This window comes from Thermobia domestica, chromosome 14 (assembly GCF_964235325.1).
Source record: "Thermobia domestica chromosome 14, izTheDome1.hap1.1, whole genome shotgun sequence".
In the NCBI taxonomy this organism is placed as follows: Eukaryota; Metazoa; Arthropoda; class Insecta; order Zygentoma; family Lepismatidae; genus Thermobia; species Thermobia domestica.
In genome coordinates, this window is record NC_137467.1 from 112,398,749 (window position 1) to 112,419,244 (window position 20,496).

At 35.7% G+C, this 20,496-nt stretch overlaps 1 protein-coding gene across 4 annotated transcripts in view; it reads right to left on the reverse strand.

Annotated features, from left to right (window-relative positions):
• LOC145670289 (xylosyl- and glucuronyltransferase LARGE1-like) overlaps window positions 1-20,496 on the reverse strand; it is a 290,539-nt gene that overhangs the window by 144,076 nt on the left and 125,967 nt on the right. For all 4 annotated transcript variants that reach the window (XM_081738744.1, XM_081738742.1, XM_081738740.1 and 1 more), the window contains one exon: window positions 13,718-13,885. In XM_081738744.1, coding sequence (XP_081594870.1) covers window positions 13,718-13,885 — 168 coding nt within the window. The remainder of the gene's footprint in view (window positions 1-13,717; window positions 13,886-20,496) is intronic.

Here is a 20,496-nt window from a genome sequence, read left to right on the forward strand (position 1 = left end):
TTATATATTCGTTTCAGATGTTGCAAGATATAATTTGTGGGGTTATTTACTTTCGTCAAATATGAAGGGACCGTTTCCATCACTAGTTGGCCCGCTGTAGTCGAGAGCGATCGCCCGGTATATGATTTAACTTGCTTCCGTTTCCTCCACCATTCCTGACTAAATGCTTCGAACTTTACAATTGTAGTACTCATCGTGCCCATTCGTGTTTCAATGCCGTGCCTTTGTGTAAATAAACGGGCCCACAAATTATTGTACACTTTTAGCGATTTATCATCTGTATAGCAAACTACAAAAATTTTTCAGTATCATAGATTAATTTACGTACCTGTCTATTGTTTTTAATATCTATTATTAACAAATTATTAAGGATGTAAACATGCTTATAGTATCGCGCGGTTACCCATCATATGATCGAGTTTATTTGGTGGTACATGATGTAGTGGTGCAACCTTAGAATTTTAACAATTGGGGTAATTAAAAAACGTAAAAAAAATGATTAAATATATGTAGATTGAATTATAAATATGTAATGAATGTAAGTGTTATATTGAAGAGTATCGTATAATGTTGAAATGTTTTGACTAATGTAAATAAACGGTCTTGTTACCTGCCTGAATGGTTGCGTTTGTTGCCAGAATTTCGTACATTCGACGAATATAAACGTAAATTTGGAGTATACCGCTATATATTTAAATATCATCCTTGTCTGTAATGTGATTAACTTATATCTGTGCATTCATATGTCAGTATTATACCAATCGCGTGCTGCATGTAAAAAAGGCAGGTTATCGTAACTCGGAACTAACATTAAGTATACCCATAATCCTGTGAACCTGGAACCTTACCATATACTCGCATTTCAATTCCCTTGTCATGTGTGAATCTTCAGAAACCGGACAGTGTCCCAACCTCAGTGACAGGGGCGTCATTTCAGACTTCGCTTGAGGGGGGCAAGAGCACCACCAACATAAGACTTTTACGTTTTGTACTAGTATATTAGTAGACAATCGATTAAAGTACATGTATTCCTCAAACTCTTGGGGGGGGGGGCAATTGCCCCCTCCTGCCCCCCCTAAATGACGCCCCTGCTCAGTGATCGTGATTTTAGTGCAAAGGTGATTAGTAATGTCAGTAATACAATACCAAGTATCCTTCAATTATTATAACAAATACCCTATGAACTCGTGAAATTTTCTTTTCTCTAAATTGTACAAATATGACTGCAATGTGAGATTTAAGTCATATCAATTTTCAAAATAACAAACTAAATAATGAGACTAATGATTCAGTCGAATTGTACCCATTGACAGAAATATTTTTCCTTATTTTTACGAACGAGTATAGATATATAGATAATTATATAGACCAATATATGAATAATAATATAGACTAAATATGTGTTAGTCACAAATAGATAAGTATTACGACATGCGTATACTTAAATAAGTACTAAGTGCATGGGCGCCAAATAGGTGAGATATAGACATGTAAAATAAAACATTATCTGAAACGACGCAAAAAGGACTCGTTTAACATTTTTTCAAAACCTATTAATATGCGAGATTACCAATGTTTAATCTATAATTTTTATTTTTCTTTCCACCTTTGTATTTTGATTGATATAACTTAACATTCTATGTACACTAATATACCTATATGTATATGTACTTGCATGTAATTAATATCTATCCTTGTGCTTTATTCTTAATATGTGTAATAAATGTTACAAAACTGTAGCTTGGCGATAGTTTCCTTCGTTACCTGTACCAACATATTGTCCGATGTGCGTGTGTGAATGATTGACAACTCTAGTTTTACGTGGTGAATTTTAAAGTTAATAAAAAATAGTAACATTTATTATGTATTTGTATTACTATAATATGTATATATATCCGAGTCATGATCGAGGTAACTAGTCCTCAATTAATCCAAATCTGCTCTGAGAGGCAAGCCGAAACAACGGAACAGGCTGGAGATAATGACAGTTTCATCAAAATTTCAAGAACTCCGGTTTGTGGAAAACGTGTGTATCATTTGACTCTTTTCTTTCCTTGGCTAACTCAAACTTGTGTTCGACCTTCACCATGTAAAATCAGTTACTCGATGAAAGTTATTTAATGCTCAGAAACAACAAATAAATGATTAAATTAGTACTTCTCATCATCTGGGCTGGGTCAGTGTAACTCCAACTTGTGCAGTTACCCGGATCCAGGTCAGAGTCGTATGAGGGAACATGTGTCTCATCAGGAACAGTTCAGAGTTGGTTCTCGAGTAATAAAATTTGGATATGAAGCATCTTCTAATATCTATTTAAGCTTCTTTACTATATTTAAATAATTATCCCCTATTTCTTCATTTCTATTTTCTTCTTTCTCTCCTTCCTTTATCTTCCTCTGTATTAACCATAGACTATTCAACATCCCTTTCGTGCAACATTTACTTTTGCTCTCCCTTATCGCCGACATAACAGATTTCTTCAAAAAACCTTTCTAACCCCCTTTCTTCCTTCTATGCTCCTTCTCCTCCCTCTCCCTCTTCTATCTTTCTCCTGACTTCCATATATCTGTTCCTCAATCTTTTCCTATTTTAAAATAAAACTGAAGGGAAGTCGTGACTGGGAGTTGTCGCTATAGGTGCGGTCAATAAATTCAATTAGATTTCTCTTTGGAAGTCCAATATTGAATAACCATTAAAGAAATATATGTAGAATAGTAGAATGAAAATTTGGTTCAGTTTATTTACCGAACTGACACTGAAATTCAAATTGGCGACAACTCAAAGGGTTTCTTTTCCCAATCATGAACGACTTCTCTTTCCACATTTATGAGTGGAAATAGGTGGGTTTTTTTCGCTAAAAGTTAGTAGTATTGTATTTTTATTAATTTTACTCTTGCATTTTTTTAATTTTGGTTTGACATGATTTGTATATAGGATTGTTTTCTTTACTTGGATTTATCTAGTATTAATTACTAGGAAATTCAATTTTTTTTTCTTGTTGTTCAGTTACGTTTTGGTCAGGCCCTGTATATATTTTCTTATTATTATTGTCGTTATTTTTTATTGCTGACTTGATTAATATTGGTTTTAATGACATTTTTGAAGGATGATTTGGTTTTGTTTATTTCAATTTTAATGTTAATTTGGTTTCTTTCTTTTTCCGTTACTTTAGTTTTGTTCATTTTACGTTTCGGTTTAGTTTTGTATTTGGAAGAAGTTTTCGTTGTGTGAATAAGGTGTTAGCTGTGACTGTAATGTTGTGGTAGGTTAGTTGTCTTGTGTGATGAGCATTCTTTGCCTACTGTTACAATAAATTCTCGTATTTCTCGACTTTCTTATCTCCAAACTTCCCGCTACTTCTAAAAGTCGCATTCTTTTAGAAATATTACTTAACATATCCCCATACTTTTTACAGAAATATTACTTAACATATTCCCATACTTTTTACAATGTTGTTGAATCATATTAATTGTACTCACATTACTCTCAATTGAAATTTTAACGCTTTGCACTTCTTCAGATGACTAATAATACTTCGCTTTACCTCAGCATTATTTTGAGCAATGTCAATTCAGCTGCACTAATTTTGTCACTTACTTCAGTACGCACACCTGAAATATACTCATGTAACTTCTTATTATCAATTTCAAATCTTACATTTACTTCTTGTATCTCATTGATTTAAAATTTTCCATGCTCCCTGTACACACTAACTTGTAATTTTACTTCCTTGCGTATTTCATTCACAAAATCATTAACTCGCTTAACCTCATTTCGTAATTCATCATGGGTGCTTTGCATTTCCTGTAGACCATTGGTTAACTGTTTATATGCACTTGTATCTGGTTTGCACAAATTAAAGTTCTTTTTCTTCTGCTTCTTTTACTGCCTCGGTGCACCTAAACCCTTCGGGCAGTTCAGTGACGAGCGTATGAGGACAGAGATGAAGGCAGTATCATAGCAACAACGGAAATCAGAAGGAGGTTGCACTCACACATTATACGGTATATGACGGTACGAACATTTTGGCAAGGAAAAAGGAAACTGTAACGGGGCTGGTATGATGAAAATGACAAATAACTGCGTGGAGTATTGGCCGGTATGACGTCAACCGGCACTGAAATAATAGATGTAATAAGCGGCCTTCTTCTTCACCACAGTAGCACATGGATGTAGGGCGATAAACTTGTTGATAGAGTCTATACGGTATTTGCTCAATACCGAAATACAAACGAAAAAGTAAATATACATGCCTACGCGACCAACCTGCTGGGGTGATCCATCATCAAGCCGTAGATTGCGGAAAAAGATCCCAATAGTATTTACTCTTACTATGACGTGTTTGCTCCTGGTAACGATACCACTCTTACTGTCGTGTTTCCGAAAATTCGCGTCTAGTGTCTCTGTTGGGGTAGGAATGTTTAATATTCTGTCGTGTATCGTTTCCTCCTTGGCGATGGTGTCTGTGGCAGTGTTGCCACCTATGCCAAAATGTGCAGGGACGTAAAAAAAATAACTTCTTGACTTTTATCTCTAAGAGTCTTCAGTTGTAGTTTTAGATTACTGAGAATCCAGGTCAAGCGTTTAGAAAGAGTAGAATCTTGTAGGCTCTGTAATGCACTAAGGTAGTTACTGCATATGCCAAAACATTGATAATTGTTCACTATTGCGTGTTTTGAGCCATATATTGTTCCCACTGCGAGGCCACATTTTGGAGACATAGATTAGTCCGTTTTGGGGTTCGGATGGGAATTTTCAGTTCTACAGACTGTAAGGTGGTAAGGTATTTTACCGTGTAACAGGGGAGACTAGTATCCCTGTATATAGCATGGATCCATCGACGCAGTATCACATATGCTTGATAAATCTACGGGACTTCTTTCGATAAGACAAGGCTCTGTTCCGGTTTTGAGTGTATAATAATTCCAGTTTAGGGATAACCATGGAAAACTAGTCTGCAAGATGTAATGTCTGGCTAGTTCAGATACTTATACTGGAAATAGGATTGTGCCAGGTGCTTGAAGGAGGGCGTGAATCGGTGCCGACTGAGGTTGTCTGAAAATAGTTCGGTGGGTAAGAGCTTGGAGACGTAGTAGGAACGTACTTAGTCTAGTAGGATTGGAAGAAGATAACCGCCGCAGTATAGTATAGCATCAAAACACTGTTGGGAGATTCGTAAAAAGGGTTCAACGTCCGTTCTACATTATTCCTGGCTGACACTACAAATTATTTGTATATAGGACTGTACTTACGTCTTAAGGAATGCCAGATGTGGCGACAATGTAAAGTGAGCCTCCAATTGAAGACTCAAGTGTGTTATCTGAGGAGTGCGTTCAAGATTGCACTCTACAATTTGAAGCTGTATTGGAGGTATCTGTTGTTTTCGTGTGAAAACTGTGTATTTTGTTTTACTCCAGTTAATATGCATGCTATTTTGATTACTGTTGAATACACAGTATAGCGTGTTGCAGGCGTGTTAAAGAGGTACTTCGTATGTATAAGCGTGTTAAAGAGGTACTTCGTATATATATATATAAGATCATCTGGCGAAAACTACGATGAAAATCTAGTATGTGAAGATTAAATAAGCCGGGCTAAGACATGAACCTTGAGGTAAACATTGGTATGTTGTTGGAGAAGATGAAATTTACCCATTAACATTTAGTCGTCGTTGTATGAGCCAATTGTGAATGTATATTATGAATTGTGAAAGCATGCGCGCGGTATGCAAATGATGCATCAATCGATCCAGCAATATTTTGTATAGGTTTTGTCAAAGTCCAATTTTAAGACAATCACATATTGTCGGTGCTGATATGCTTGCCAGAGGTCCAACAGGAATGTTGGAAAGGGCATCTACCTAGGTATAGTTGACATACTCTTTATTGCGTCAATGATGGAGAGGAAATATATTATAGTATTCTGTATACTATTGTATTTTGCACAAGATTACTTTTTCCAAGAGCTTACTGATACATAGTAGCAACGTAATGGACCTGTAACTACTTACATGGCCAATTGGTTTGTGAGGCTTTAAGATAGGTATAATTAAGTGGTTCCATGTCGATGGAACATGGCCAATGGTCCAGAAATGTTGAAACCCATGCAACGGGATGGTGGGACTCTGTGACAGGAGATTCTAATATGTTGGAAAGTGATCTAATCCTATCCGGGGCGAATTGAGCGTCCTGTCGCGAGTTTATTGTAGTTATTGTAGTTACTCGTCATATGATGTCCCCAAAGCGAGGGAGGCGTGCAGCACGATAAAAATAGGAACCAGGGGGTCTCGAGCAGGTAACACCGTAGGCACGGTGAGAGTGATCTGAAAGTTCCTGAATCATGAAGGGTTAGAATCATCTGTGGAGTGATAAGAACTAGAAGACAAGCTGCTATTAACAAAGTTCCAAATTGAGTTGGAGCTAGTACCTTCTCGTAGTGTGACAGAATTGTTGCCAACATCTGCGATGACATTGTTACAAGTATATCTTAAGTTGAACCTGTGCTTACCTAGAAATAAAATAAGTTTCAGGAGACTTTCTTGAAGATATTTTTTCTGAGCCTCTTTGCTGTGATTCTAGAGTTTCTGCCATTGTGTGTCCCACCAAGGGCATTTATACCTCCTGTGTTCATTAGGGTGGCGACTGTTTTGAGTCGACATGGTGAAAGCCCTTAAGGATATGATCTGGCTGTTGTAAAGAGTGAATGGCATCCTAATGCCAATGCGCAAAGGGAAATGGTCTGTTTCCCTTTGAACATCGTATGTGGGGGCATGTTAAGTAGAGCACTGTATTGTTCTAGGGTGCAGTTATAACCGTCACTAGGCTATAGAAGCATTCTTTGTGGACGCTCTGTATATTTTGGAAAGACAGTAATATTTTTTTCGATTTCTACTATATCCTGCGACGCCAATAAGTTCTTTCTTCGATGGGAACTGTTTTCTTCCCACGCAATTGAACAAATTAGTATTTCATCGTTTTCTCATACATAATCTCAGGGCCATGGATAAACGACTATTTTTTCTGGAAGAGGAAAGACTTTCCTCTACCAGCTGTGGCTTAGCAACCGCAAACTGCACTGGAGGTCGCGAAGGACTCAATGATGCCAGATTTCTAAACTAAATGAACTGGTTTCCCTCTGTTTTGAAGGTTTCCATTCCAGATTGTCATATGGGAACAGCAGAAGTAAAAACTTATTTTTTAGTTCAACCTAGACCCAACTTGCATTATGTTAGTATTCGAAAGTCTTCGATAAAGTGATATGTTTATTTATTGCCCATAAAAGATCTGTAGCGAAAATGAGCTAACGAAGAATCTCATTTTTTTAAACGGATTTTATTTTCTTCAGGATGACATTTTTAAAAAAGAAAAACAAAGTATGGAAACGGAAAAAAATATGCACTTAAAAGGTAGATATTTATTCTCAATTTTTGCAAGAGGACTTTAGGACCTTTGGCGCTATAGTTTACAACTTAAAGCAGGTGGTAGGGTGATTTTCCTTTTTTCCCTTTATAGTTTTCCGATTTTTGCAAACCATAATAAAATGAATCATATATTTGTAAATTTAAGCATTAATTTTTTGAAGTTTATATATAAAGAAAGAAAACAGACAGTATGACGTATGTCTTCATCTACGATTAAATAGCAACACACATAAAAGGGCTAAAAGCTAAAACTTTTTTGTATTGTTTTGAAAATTAAAGAAACGAAGAGAAAGAAGTGAAAATCTTAGCTTTCTCAATAAATTTCGTTCCTTATAGAACGCTTCAATTTATTGTTTATGACCACTAATGTTTTTCAACAGTTGTCAATTCGTAAGTTTGAGTTCTCTACTTTCTCCCGGCATTTTGTTCGAAGAGATTATAATATGCTGGTGGTGTCTACGTATTTTCTCGCTGATTGGAAATGTCTCATTTCTTTCGGCGGTACCAGATGATAAGCAACCTGGTCCTTCTGGCCAGAGAAGTCTAAGTAACAAATAGAAGAATCGTGTACTTGGAAATGAAGCAAAGCAGAGGAAACAAAGCACGAAAGTTTCAGGAGGCTGAAGGTGGTCGAGGGGGGCTCAACCCCTAGCTATTACTAGCTAGGATTTGGTTTCGATATGAACATTGGTTAAGGAATCCGGGCGATATGTATCTTTTTAATTAATGCTAATTATTCAACACTTATCCCATAAAGCATTTAATTTTCTTATTACTAAGTGCAAAAATTGACGTACGTTACTTTCAAAAGTCAAGGATATAAAATTACTTAAAAAACAAGAAAATTTTGGAAAAAGAGGATAAAGAATTATTTGAGAATCGAGACAAGACGAGACTTCTTCAACCTTAACAAGACCTTAACAAGACGTGGACAACACTAGTTAAGGCTGAGTTAAATCGTTTTTGCGCGTCCCAAAACCAGGCCTTACTTTAATCAAAGGAAATCACATACCGGAATAATATAAAATAATTCTAAACAACATTTATTTAATATCGCCAGTTTACTGGCTTCAATGATGAAACCATAGATCCAGCCCACGTCACTAACCTTCGGATACGTTATCATGTAAGATATTTGCACTCAATTGAATTACAATGACTTCAATACAAAAGTAAAGTATTTACAGATATCATTCTCAACAGCTAGTTTTCAATTTTATTTTAAGTTTCGGTACTGACAGATTTACCAACGGAGTGCTAATCAAATTTGCAATTTTGCTGACATTTTGCATTAATGTTTGTTTCTAATTACCTGAGGATATTTCTTTTATAAAACTGAAATTATAATATTATAGAAATTGACCCCATTTCCCCTCTCAGGAACGTTTTTTTTTATTTATTTATTTATTTATTTATCCGAAGGTCGCGGTCTCTAACTTTTAATGAGAAGTGTATGTGCTGAATTTTACGCCTTCTTAAGCGAATCTTCACATTCGGTATTTTCTGAACAAATGATCAGAAATTTGAATATTAATACAAACTCCCTTTTTTCTCCTATAGGAGCGAAGTTTTCGCAATCGTTGAAACGTGTTTTCGGTTAATTTTAATGAAGAATTTATCCCCTAGTTCCATCTTCTTAACTTCGAGGATTTATGATATGTTCTATCCTTAGTAAAAAATAAATAAATAAATAAATAAAATAAAAAAATAAAATAGTTTAAAATAAAAAAATGAACTCTCACTCTCCTATAGGACATATATTTTTAAAATTCTTTTATTAGCCCTTGCTTTTTGACAAAGGAATATTCTGTACAAATCCATGTTTCTATATATAATAGTTTGAGTAAGGTATTGATGAGTAAGTCACTTTAGATATAATTTTTTTTTTAATTATTTTTTTAAATATAATAGTGCATACATCTTTTTTAAAAACTCATAAACAATTCCTGTTCAGTTTTGATATTTTCGCCCTATTTGAATTATGTTTCAGTGGTAGAGCGTTCACCTCCGGTGCTTGGGGTCCCTGGTTCGATCTCAGCTCGCGCCGTGTGGACTTTGTGGTGGACAAACACCGTGCTTGTGGGTTTTCTCGGGGTTCTCCCGTTTCCTCCCACTTTCTTAATTTTATTATTTCACTCATCTCTCATAATCACCGTCTCCTTCAACCTAACCGACATAACCGTGGGACGTATAACTTAAAGATTTCATTTCATTTTTTTGAATTATGTTGTTGGCATTCGATCATTTAACATTTTTCTTAGATCACTTTTTATTACTTAATTCACGAGTCAATACGTTTCTACTACGGTTTTCTCAATGGCTTTCTTTAGAAGAAAAAACATATGGTGTCCAGACATTTCCAAGAAAACAGGTGACAACCTTGTCCCTCACCACGTGCAGAAAACACTTTTGTGGTCACTTGTGGTCATGTTCGCGGAAGGGGCTGTTTCTTACGAAAGGTATGGGTAAGGGTCGCTTATCGGTGGCCGCGAGTTTATATCCGAAACGTTAGTTTGTGGTGAGAACGTTTCAAATTACTCTTTTATCATTGGTGTTCATCATGACAGTGTTCGAGTCAACAACCCAATACATCGGAAATTTCTATTTCCCTTGGTCATTTTTTCTGGCTTGTTCCCCTAATTGTTTGACCAGGGTAATTAACATATATTTGAAAAGAAAGAAGTACTAGCGATAAGCTACACCAACTTAAAAACTAAGACATTATTCATCACTTTGAAACTGTTGGATTGTGTAAAAATACGACATTCTATGAATGAAGAACTGACTGCAAAAAACAAACCAGTCAAGAAAGGAAATATTTCAGCGAATAAGGAAGGTCACCAAGAGTTTACACTTGGTTACCTAGAAATGCACATATTTCAACTGCGTCTATATTCTGACTGGCTTTGCGTTTTGCAGCAACAACTGATTTCGCAGAGAGCTAGGTGTTTCCTACTGCAGATAAAGTCGGTATCTCAATATAGCTTTTTACTGACATGTCTGTGTTTAGCTATTAACCCTTCATTATTTACTTTAATTCCATAAACTTACTTAAATGAAAAGCGCTAGTTCTAATCCCATTCAAGCAGCAGGCTTTTGATTTTACCTTCTTTTCCTTTCCAATAGTCAACACCCTAGATAACTGCTTTTTTAAATAAATATTGAAAATTCTTATTAGAATTCTTATTAGAAAACGCTCTAGCTTGAAAATTATGGAGCTTATTTCAAGCAGTTGTAAGAACTACAGTATGCGTTCTACTTACACATCCATGTTTCATATTTCCTTAATACTCGAACAATGAACTGTATAAAGGAAGCTGGGGTGAGTTTATACTTTTAACCTCTTTTAAAGTTGAGAATTTAAGGGAATACTTTTAAGTTCTAATTACGAATAAATGACCAAACTGAAGACATGTCACTGATAAATCATTTCATTTCTCTGTTATTAATCAAAAATAACTAATTTCACTTTTCCCTTTCGTATAACCATATTATTTTTACGAATTATCCAACACACAACATATTTTATCGATTCAAAGAAAAGTTTTTCATAAAAAAAGAGAATGAAATTTCAATATTAATATACAATTTAGTGACGCTTTTGAAAACGTATTTACTAACTTGCTTAAGAATAAAAATTATTTTTTGCTTTAAACAGGAGATGTACTACTCCATGAGCTTCCATTTACCTAACAACTCTAGTGCCTACTTTACAGAGAAAGCACTATTCTTGAAACATTTTAAACGTAATATTTTCTACTGAAAACGGAAAAAAATGTAGTTTAAAATATTTAGTTTTCACATACTACCCAAGAACGCTGTCAGGTTTTTATTTATTTTTTTTTTCCCCTAAGAATATCAAGCGTAACCATCTGATCAAAGAAGAAATTTGGGTTTGTCATATATCTGGACCTGCTAACGACCAACTAGACTACAATAGTTCACTTTCATTAAACAACTGAGTTTCTTTTTACAGTGTGAAACTACGGTCACTCAAACTTGAAGTAGTACATCTATAACTTCTGACTGCAACAAATAATATCAAAGACAGAATCTGTTCCTCCGGCGATGAATCTATATTAAAAAGTCATTACTCGCTATGCTTTACTATTTTTGTTCTATGGCGATATCTCGACGTAAATCAGTATTGAAACCGGAAGTAGCAACAAATTTGAGCTACTTTTAGCTTTGGTAGAACGTTGCGATTTGTGATAGTATGTGCTCTTGAGACTCTCAATCAACTGCAGAAAACCGTTGGTCGCTATCTATTACTAATTTGTTCTATGGTGATAAATGATGAAACCGGAAATTGTTAATTTGAATCACTTTCAGTTTATAAGGTTAACTGAGGAGATGAAACCTATTCCTGGGAGGCTTAATGAATCAAAATACTCCATCTCATTATCTCTCACAGTTTTTGCCCTACGAAAATCAGTATCGAAACCGAAAGTAGTAAAAGATTTCAACGACTTCCGGTTTTGGTAGTGTTGCGTGTTGTGACGATATGCTTTCTTGAGACAGTGAATTGATAGTAGAAAACCGCTTTCCGCTGTCTATTACCATTTTTGTTCTATAGCATAGTGTTGAAACTGAAAATTGCTAATTTGAACCACTTTCGGTATGAACAAAAGGTTAATGATGTTGATGCCTATTCTTGGGACGCTAAAAGCCACATCTCGACAACTCTTACTGTTTCTACTCTGTGGAAATCAGTATTGAAATCGGAAGTAATATTAAATTTGTACCAGTTCCGGTTTTGGCAAAGTGTTTGGGATAATTAATGTTCGCTGCCTTGAGACGTTGATTCGTTACCAGAAAACAGCTTTTCGCTGTCACCGTTTGCGTTCTATAGCGGTAAACGCTGAAAACGGAAATGGACATTTAAACCACTTCCGGTTTGAATAGAGAGCTAATGGAGGAGATGGAATCTATCCTTCGGACGTTAAATCGATTGGAAAAAATGCATCTCCGTATCTTTTTCCGTTTTCGTCGTGATACCTGTCGACTGATGGACGGACAGACAAAGCCGTTCTATAAGAAAAAATGAAAATGAAATCTTTAAGTTTTACGTCCCACGGTTATGCCGGTTAGGCTAAAGGAGACGGTGATGATGAGAGATGAGTGTAATAGTGGAATGAAGAAAGTGAGAGGAAACGGGAGAACCCCGGAAAAACCCACGTGCACGGTGTTTGTCCACCACAAAATCCACACGGCGCGAGCTGGGATCGAACCAGGGACCCCAAGCACCGGAGGTGAACGCTCTACCACTGAGCCACCGCGCCCCCTACCGTTCTATTAGACTTTTGACACTTATGCATAGCATAACGTTAGTTTGGAAGTCTAAGAACTACGATCATAAATATTATAAGATATGAATTATTTAGGAATATTATGATATGGTATATTATTCGTAATTTTTATTTTTAAATTGAACAGGTTAGTAGAATTACAAACTAAACCAAATTTTCTTACCAACAGTGAAACTGTCAAAAGTCCACTAATGTGCACGCACGAACTGCACATGAGTCAATGTTGGAACCTAGTTACTTACCACTACTATTGTCACCACATGAAACAAGTGAAACTAATCTTCTGGACCAAAATTATGATTTTTATTCTACGCAAATTATAAAAACGTTACCAAACTATATTTTAATAACAAATTATATTTTGATTCCACGTCATTCTTAAAAACTTTTCTGTGAAGATAAAATATCTTGTGTGTATTTGCATAACTCTTGAAAATAATAGTTGTAATAACATGATAATAGTTATTTTCAATTAGAAGAAACAGAGATGTGAAATGACCTTTATAGACACTTCCTTAAACATTTAATTAATGTTTAAAAGTGTATCTTGCTACCCCAACTTCCTTTACAGAATCCATTGCGCCAGTACCGGAGGATTATGAAATATACATGTTCAGATAGAGCACATACTAGTCCTTAAGTAATTCCTTAAATCGTTTGCAATAGGTTACAAAGTTTTCAAGCTAAAGCGTTGATGTTTCGCGTTTTCGACTATTTACAACTCTGAAAGAACGCATTTTTCGACTAATGTTCATAAGCAGAGTTGTACTGAATTAATGAACTGAACAATGGATAAAGTTACCGCGACATGAGTATATTTTCTTAGTCAAAATAATAAATGGGGAGTGATTATTCTACTTTTGTACGTTTAACATTCCGTTACCTGCCATTGCTTATACCTACAACAATTTTAACCCGGACAAGGACAAGCAATCTTTAGTTTTTGTTCCATCAGTGCAAGAAAAAAATAAGTTCTAAAAAATCTTACCTCGCTCAATTCTCGCTCTTTTATTGACGTTTTTGTGTTGTTGCAACCGAAAAGTTCTCTTCTCAAAAGGTTTCCATCATATTCCAGAAAGGTCAGATACAAATTCCTAAAAAACTCAACGTGTTTGTTCTTTACTTTTAATTTCTTCGGAGAATTCCAATGAATCACCTAGGAAATAAACATTTATTTTTGTGTGGAACTAAACTAAATAAATAAATAAATAAATAAATAGTGCAAATACAAAAACATATCTCTAAATCCTGTTTCCTCAATATAAATATTTCGGAACCTAATTTTTATCCTTTTTCTTGACAAAATCCAAACTGTTTCTTGTCATTGTGATAATGCAGCATGACGAGTACAGAATTCCCTGGAGAAAATAAACCTCCTCCTCCTCCTCCTCGTAGTAGTAGTAGTAGTAGTAGTAAGAAAAAATACCTTTTTAATTACTAATAATGATGTACAGAAATTTACTTGATGTAAGATTGGTCAGCATTAAGATTTAGATTTCGTAATGCATACGCAATAAAATTCTAATATATTTTCATTTTATACTACGTGAAGTGTAAATGAATTAAAACCGCTGACATGTAAAATCGACGATACCGAAAAAATTCTAATACACAGGGCTCGAGAGCTTTACAGGCTTATGTCCTACGTTATACTGCTATAGGCAAACACACAACAGCAGTGTCAACGCCAACGTCAGTTTCAGCGATTTGAACATCATGTCTCTTAAATAGCAAGCAACGCTTAATCAGCGCTAATCTTCGAAGAAAAACTAACATCAATAACTTTTCCACATCCGGAGAAATATATCATATAAAAGATATAAATGCTTACCACAGTTAGTAATTAGTAGTCATAGGATAATTCCACGTCAACTCAAACACAAAAGACAGCAATGATCTCTGAGTCGATTAAATTTCCCCCAGAGTATGTTCATATCATTGCAACCAGATAGGCCCTTTGAACTATTTCTAGTTTTGGTAAATTTTTCGAGATAGGCATGGTACGTTGCCTTGAAACATTGAATCGTTTATAACAAAATGTTTCTCGCTGTCTGTTACCGTTTTTTCTATTATGATAAATTTTGAAACCGGAAATGATTAATTTGAACCAGGTCGTGCTGTGATACTAACGAGGGTAGTGGCCAAGTCTACCAAAAGGAATCCAATACAAACGTGAATATTATATATATATATATAATGTAACTTTATTAATGCAGTAAACGTTGGAAGGTGATTCCTTTCCCCAAGATAAAACAAATTGTATAGACCAACCTGGGTTTAAAAATGCCTCTGACTGTGAGCTATGACCGCCCAAAAGTTTCAGAGAAGTGCATAAACATACCCGAGAACAAAATGTCAGGTCGAAATTTGGCAAAAGGGAATATCCATTACTTTAGTCGTAGATTCCATTAGTGTACGATCGGATGTAGTGCAGTGGTGGTGCAAGGATGCCTTCCAAAGAAACTGGAATATTCCAAGGATGTTATAAAATAGAGGATCTGCCTATATGTATCTTCATCCTATTAAATCAAAGAAACCAAAAAAACAACCAAGCATCGGCAAGTCTGATTGGCTACTCTTGTTTCCGCCATCGTCGGATTGGCTCCTTTCGTTTCCGCCATGATTGTTGGCTTAAAACATTCCGATCTTATTGGGCGGAGTGTCAGCGTAGGGATGGCGAAACTGTGACGTATGACTTCAAGATTTTGTTGTAAGGGCAGATCCTCTATTTTATAACATCCTTGGTGTATTTTATCAAACGTTGAATGAGTAAAATGAACAATAATAAAGTACAAGATTTCAACAATCAAAAGTAATAGTACTTCATTCAAGTTAGAAAAACACTTCGAATTCGGAAGAGAGATACACATGTGTGATTGAAGTATTTTGTCTCAATACAGAATAAACTCTGGGAAGAAGAATTTAAATGAAAAGAAGTCTTTAACGTATCACTGTTATATCTTCTAGGCTAATGGTAATGGTAACGGATGATAAATGAATTTCTTTCCGTCCAAGTTAAGAGTCTGTGAAACTGGAAAAAATAACTTTCATCCAGATTAGGTTAATAACGACTGTGCATAAGACAGTCAGATGGTAAAAATCATGTATGATGAACGAGAGTACAAGGGATTCTTCACATGACAACATTGATTCCCACAAATTATATGAATACAATTTGGGCAAAAGTAAGTTGCATTTAAAGATTTCCTCCTCGTAATACGAAATTCCGTAGAATGCAATAATTCCGAGCACAGAAGTAATGAAACTCGACGAAACACAAGCTGTTGCACAAAGATACAAAGAAATACATTTTCAAACTACCGACTTATTCTGTTTCGTACAAAGTAGGATAACTATGAAATACTCAGAGATGCCTTGTAGGTACAGTATTTGTGCAATGCACTATGTGTACATGAGACAGTTGTGAAGAATAACAGTTCACAGTCTGATATTGTCGACCGTTGATCGCAATGCAAAGATCGGCGAAGCAATTTTTTCACCGTGCGGTCAAATACACCTGAAATTTCGGAGGTGACTGCCGCAGCTATATTAACAGAGCAACAAGTCCTTCGGCTTTCGTGGCTGGTGTTGCATACAAAAGGCGTTTCATACCCGCCCCAAAATAGAAATCAAGGGGCGTGAGGTAGGGTGAACGAGGTAGTCATAACATAGGCTCTTCTCTCCCAATCCAACGATCTGGTAATGTTTCATTTAGGTAAGTCTGCATATCCCTGTAAAAATGTGCAGGCACCTGTCATGCTGGAATCACATCTGCTGTCTTATGTTCAAGTGCACATGTTTTAACAATTTTGGAAGAACATTACGTAAATATTAAAGATATGTACCCCCACACAGGGGAGCCGGTAATAAAATTGTCCACCATACCGCACAGACTCTCACACTAAATCTCTATTGCTGATAGCTCACTAGAGTTGCATGTGAATTTTTACGCCCTATGCATGGCTAATGTTAGTTTCAGGGTGGTCTCTGATCATTCCCAGTACACTTTTTTCAAATTCAATTGTCCACATGGTGCGATTTCCTCCGATTTCATATAGGGGAAATTGAAGAGACCTTATCTCTCGAAGGCGAATATGGAGGCGTGGAAAAAATACTGGGAAAATTGCTCTCCTTTGAGTGCGACGGTCACGATATAATCGCCTCACCTCTGGGCTATTTCCCTTGTCTCTTCATAAATGAGGTACAAATCTGCCAGCTCGTGGACAGGGTAATCTACCATTGCGTAGCTACCTACAGATTAGGTATAACACAATCAATTTTACTTAAACACCAACGTCTACACTTTTACACGACCGTGAATACGTGGACACAACCCTCTACCGTTGAGCGCAACACTTCTTACCCTGTTATACAGCAATTCCATACGTAACACCAGAGCAGACTATGTGTATCACTCACAAGTTGGGTAGATGCCTACTACAATACAGCCACTCTAATTTACAACATTCCACAACAAAACTGCAAGACAGCCTTCTGCGAGCCACTTGCAATTGGCACACAAAGGAAGATAGTTTCGTAGTGTGCGACCAAAGTATCATACCCTTAGTGAAAATACTATGAGTTACGTACGTGCTGGTACGTGTACGCAAAAGTGCATTATTCTTTTTTCTCCCTGTAGGTATTCCATCCAGCTCCAAGGTACATTAGAACGTCGAAAAAAGATTTCTCCCATTTTTTGGGTGTAACTTCAATGAGCTTCCTTCTAGACAATTTCTCCAGCAGTGACAAAATCAAAATGTGGGTTGGGTAGGCTACACTAGGACGCTATTTTGGTATATTCACTAGAGCAATGTAATTTTTCGTAGTTCAGAGGTAAGGGGTGATTTGTCAATTTTAAGGGAGGGAAAAAGCCCCTCGAAAGTATTCCCTGGAGAAGATTCACTTAACGGATAAATCAAGTATATTGTCCTAGCACATTTCTTTGTATCGTTATGCAATGTGTACAACATATCGTGTTTCGTCCATTTTTGTTGCTTCTGTGCACAGAAGTATGATATTCCATGGAATTACATATTACAAGAAGGAAACCTTTTAATGCAGCTTACTTTTGTCCAATATGTATTCTCACAATATTTGGGACTCCCTGTGTCATGTGGAGAATTATTGTACACTCGTTCATCACATATGATCTTTGCCCTTTTGGATACTACATTTTATATTTCTTCACATGCCGCCTGACTGTCCTATGCACAGTCGTTTTAAAACTAATCTGGATGAGTTATTTTTTTCATTTTCACACGCTCTTAACTTGGATAGAAAGCCTTTCATTTATCATCCGTTACCATTAGCCTAAAAGATATAACAGTGATACGTTAAAGACTTCTTTTCATTTAAATTCTTCTTCCCAAAGTTTATTCTGTATTGAGACAAAATAGTTCAATCACACATGTGTATCTCTCTTCCGAATTCAAAGTGTTCTTCTAACTTGAATGAAGTACTATTACTTTTGATTGTTGAAATCTTGTACTTTATTATTGTTCATTTTACTCATTCAAAGTTTGATAAAACACTCGAAGGAATACTCCAGTTTCTTTGGGAGTCACCCTTGCACCGCCACAGCTCTATATCCGATTGTACACTAATGGAATCTACGACTAAAAATAATGGACATTCTCTTTAACTGGACTTCGTTCCGACGTGTTCTTGAGTTATGGCTGTTCTCATATTTTTCCGACAAATTTTCGGGTGACCAAGGCGCAGAAAGGATACATTTTTACACCAAGGTTGGTGTATACTTTTCGTTTTATCTCGGTGTCAGAAATCACCTCTCGACGTTTGTTATATTAGTTAAGTTCACTCTGTGTGTGTATATATACGAGCGCCATTTTATGTATTAAAACCACCAAATTTGTTTTGTAACGTGAATAGCTGAACCGTCTTTGATAGAGAAACTTTTTTAGTTTTTGTAATAAATTTGTTAAACAAAATGAATCTAAATATATACCAATATATCAATATAGCTATATTTTAGATACTCTTTACTGCGCTAAAACACGCAGGAACAATTAAATTTGTAACTTAAAAAAAAAAAAAAAAAAAAAAAAAGACTTGAATTGTTTAAACTACGCTTAGCTTCTGAAAGTTTTCTTGGCAATAAATAAGTAGCAGCACGAAAAGTTCTTATTTTATCTTACCAAATAGACCTACATGTTAATTGCTTTACTCGCTTTATACATATTTTTTTTTTAAGTTGTACTCTTTACCTGTTCTCTACCAACAGCAACTGTATGAATGTATAATACAAAACTGGTATACAGAAGAATTTTTTTTAAAAATATTTATAATGTGATATTTCGCAGGCCGCCTTTTATAAGAGCAAACAGTATCCTTCACAGGTTCTTTATCAACAGCCACTATATGCATTTACTATATAGAACTGGTATACAGAAGAACTAAAACCACTTATCTATAATGTGATGTTTCGCAGGGCGCACTGTACCATTCACGGGTTCTTTAACAGTAACAGTATGTATTTATTGTACAGAACTGTGCTATACAGAAGAATAAATAAAATCGTTTATCTTTGATGTGGTTTCGCAAGGGCGCCTTACGTGAAGGGCGCACTACCCTTCAGGTTTTCTTTACCAACAGTAACAGTATGTACTCATTCTACGGAACTGTGCCACACAGAAGAATAAATAAAACTGTTTATCTTTGATGTGGTTTCGCAAGGGCGCCTTATGTAAAGAGCTCACTGTACTTACCACTGGTTCTTTACCAGTGACAACTGGTAAGAATTTATTATTAAAGAACTTGTATCTTTATTTATAATGTGACGTTTCGGAGGGCGCACCGGGACATGTACCACTTCTGGTTTGAATACAAAGTTAATGGGGAAAATAGAACCTCTTGCTGAGACACTGAATGGATTGCAGAAAACCGCATCTTGATCGTATTTACTGTTTTTGCTATACGGAAATCAGAAATGAAATAGAAGGTAATAATAAATTTGAACCACTTCCGGTTTTGGTAGTGTTGGGTAATCATGGCATGTTGCCTTGAGACGTTGAATGATTTACAGAAAAACAGCTGTTTGCAATCTGTTGTTGTGTTTGTTATATGGCGATGAAATCTGAAACCAGTATTGAAACCGGGGTAGTAAATTTGAACACTTCTTGTTTTCTTGTTTTAATAGATTGCTCTGAATTGTTATGTTGTCTTGAGATGCTAAATCGTTTATATATATCATTTATATATATATATAACTATTCTTGCTTTAGAAATTTCGCTGCATGGCGATAAACGTTGAAACCTGAAATTACTAATTTGAACCACTACCAGTTTGAATAGAAAGTTAATAGAGAAGACGGAATCTATTCTTGGGACGCTGAACCGATTGCAAAAACTGCATCTCGATATGTTTTACAGTTTTTGCTCTGATACCTGTTTATAGATAGTCGGACGGACAAAGCCATTCTATAAGACTTTCAACACTCATGCTTGCCATAGTTTAGAAATCTGAAACTAACGAATACATAAAGATACAGTTATATGGACCTGCGAGAAAGTATATTCTGTAAAACTAACAAACAGTAATCGAAATCGGAACATTTGTGTTAAAGTTATGCGTAAGCACCCACAGAATGCCATTGAGAAATTCCGTGGTCTAGCTCCAAACATTTCCACGATATCCTTAAAAAAAAAAGATGTATATCGGACCTCCAAAAAGATACGATCTTTCAAACAAACAAGAATCATCAAACTTGGTGAACCTATGTCAAAATTATGCGTGAACAGATGGTATAT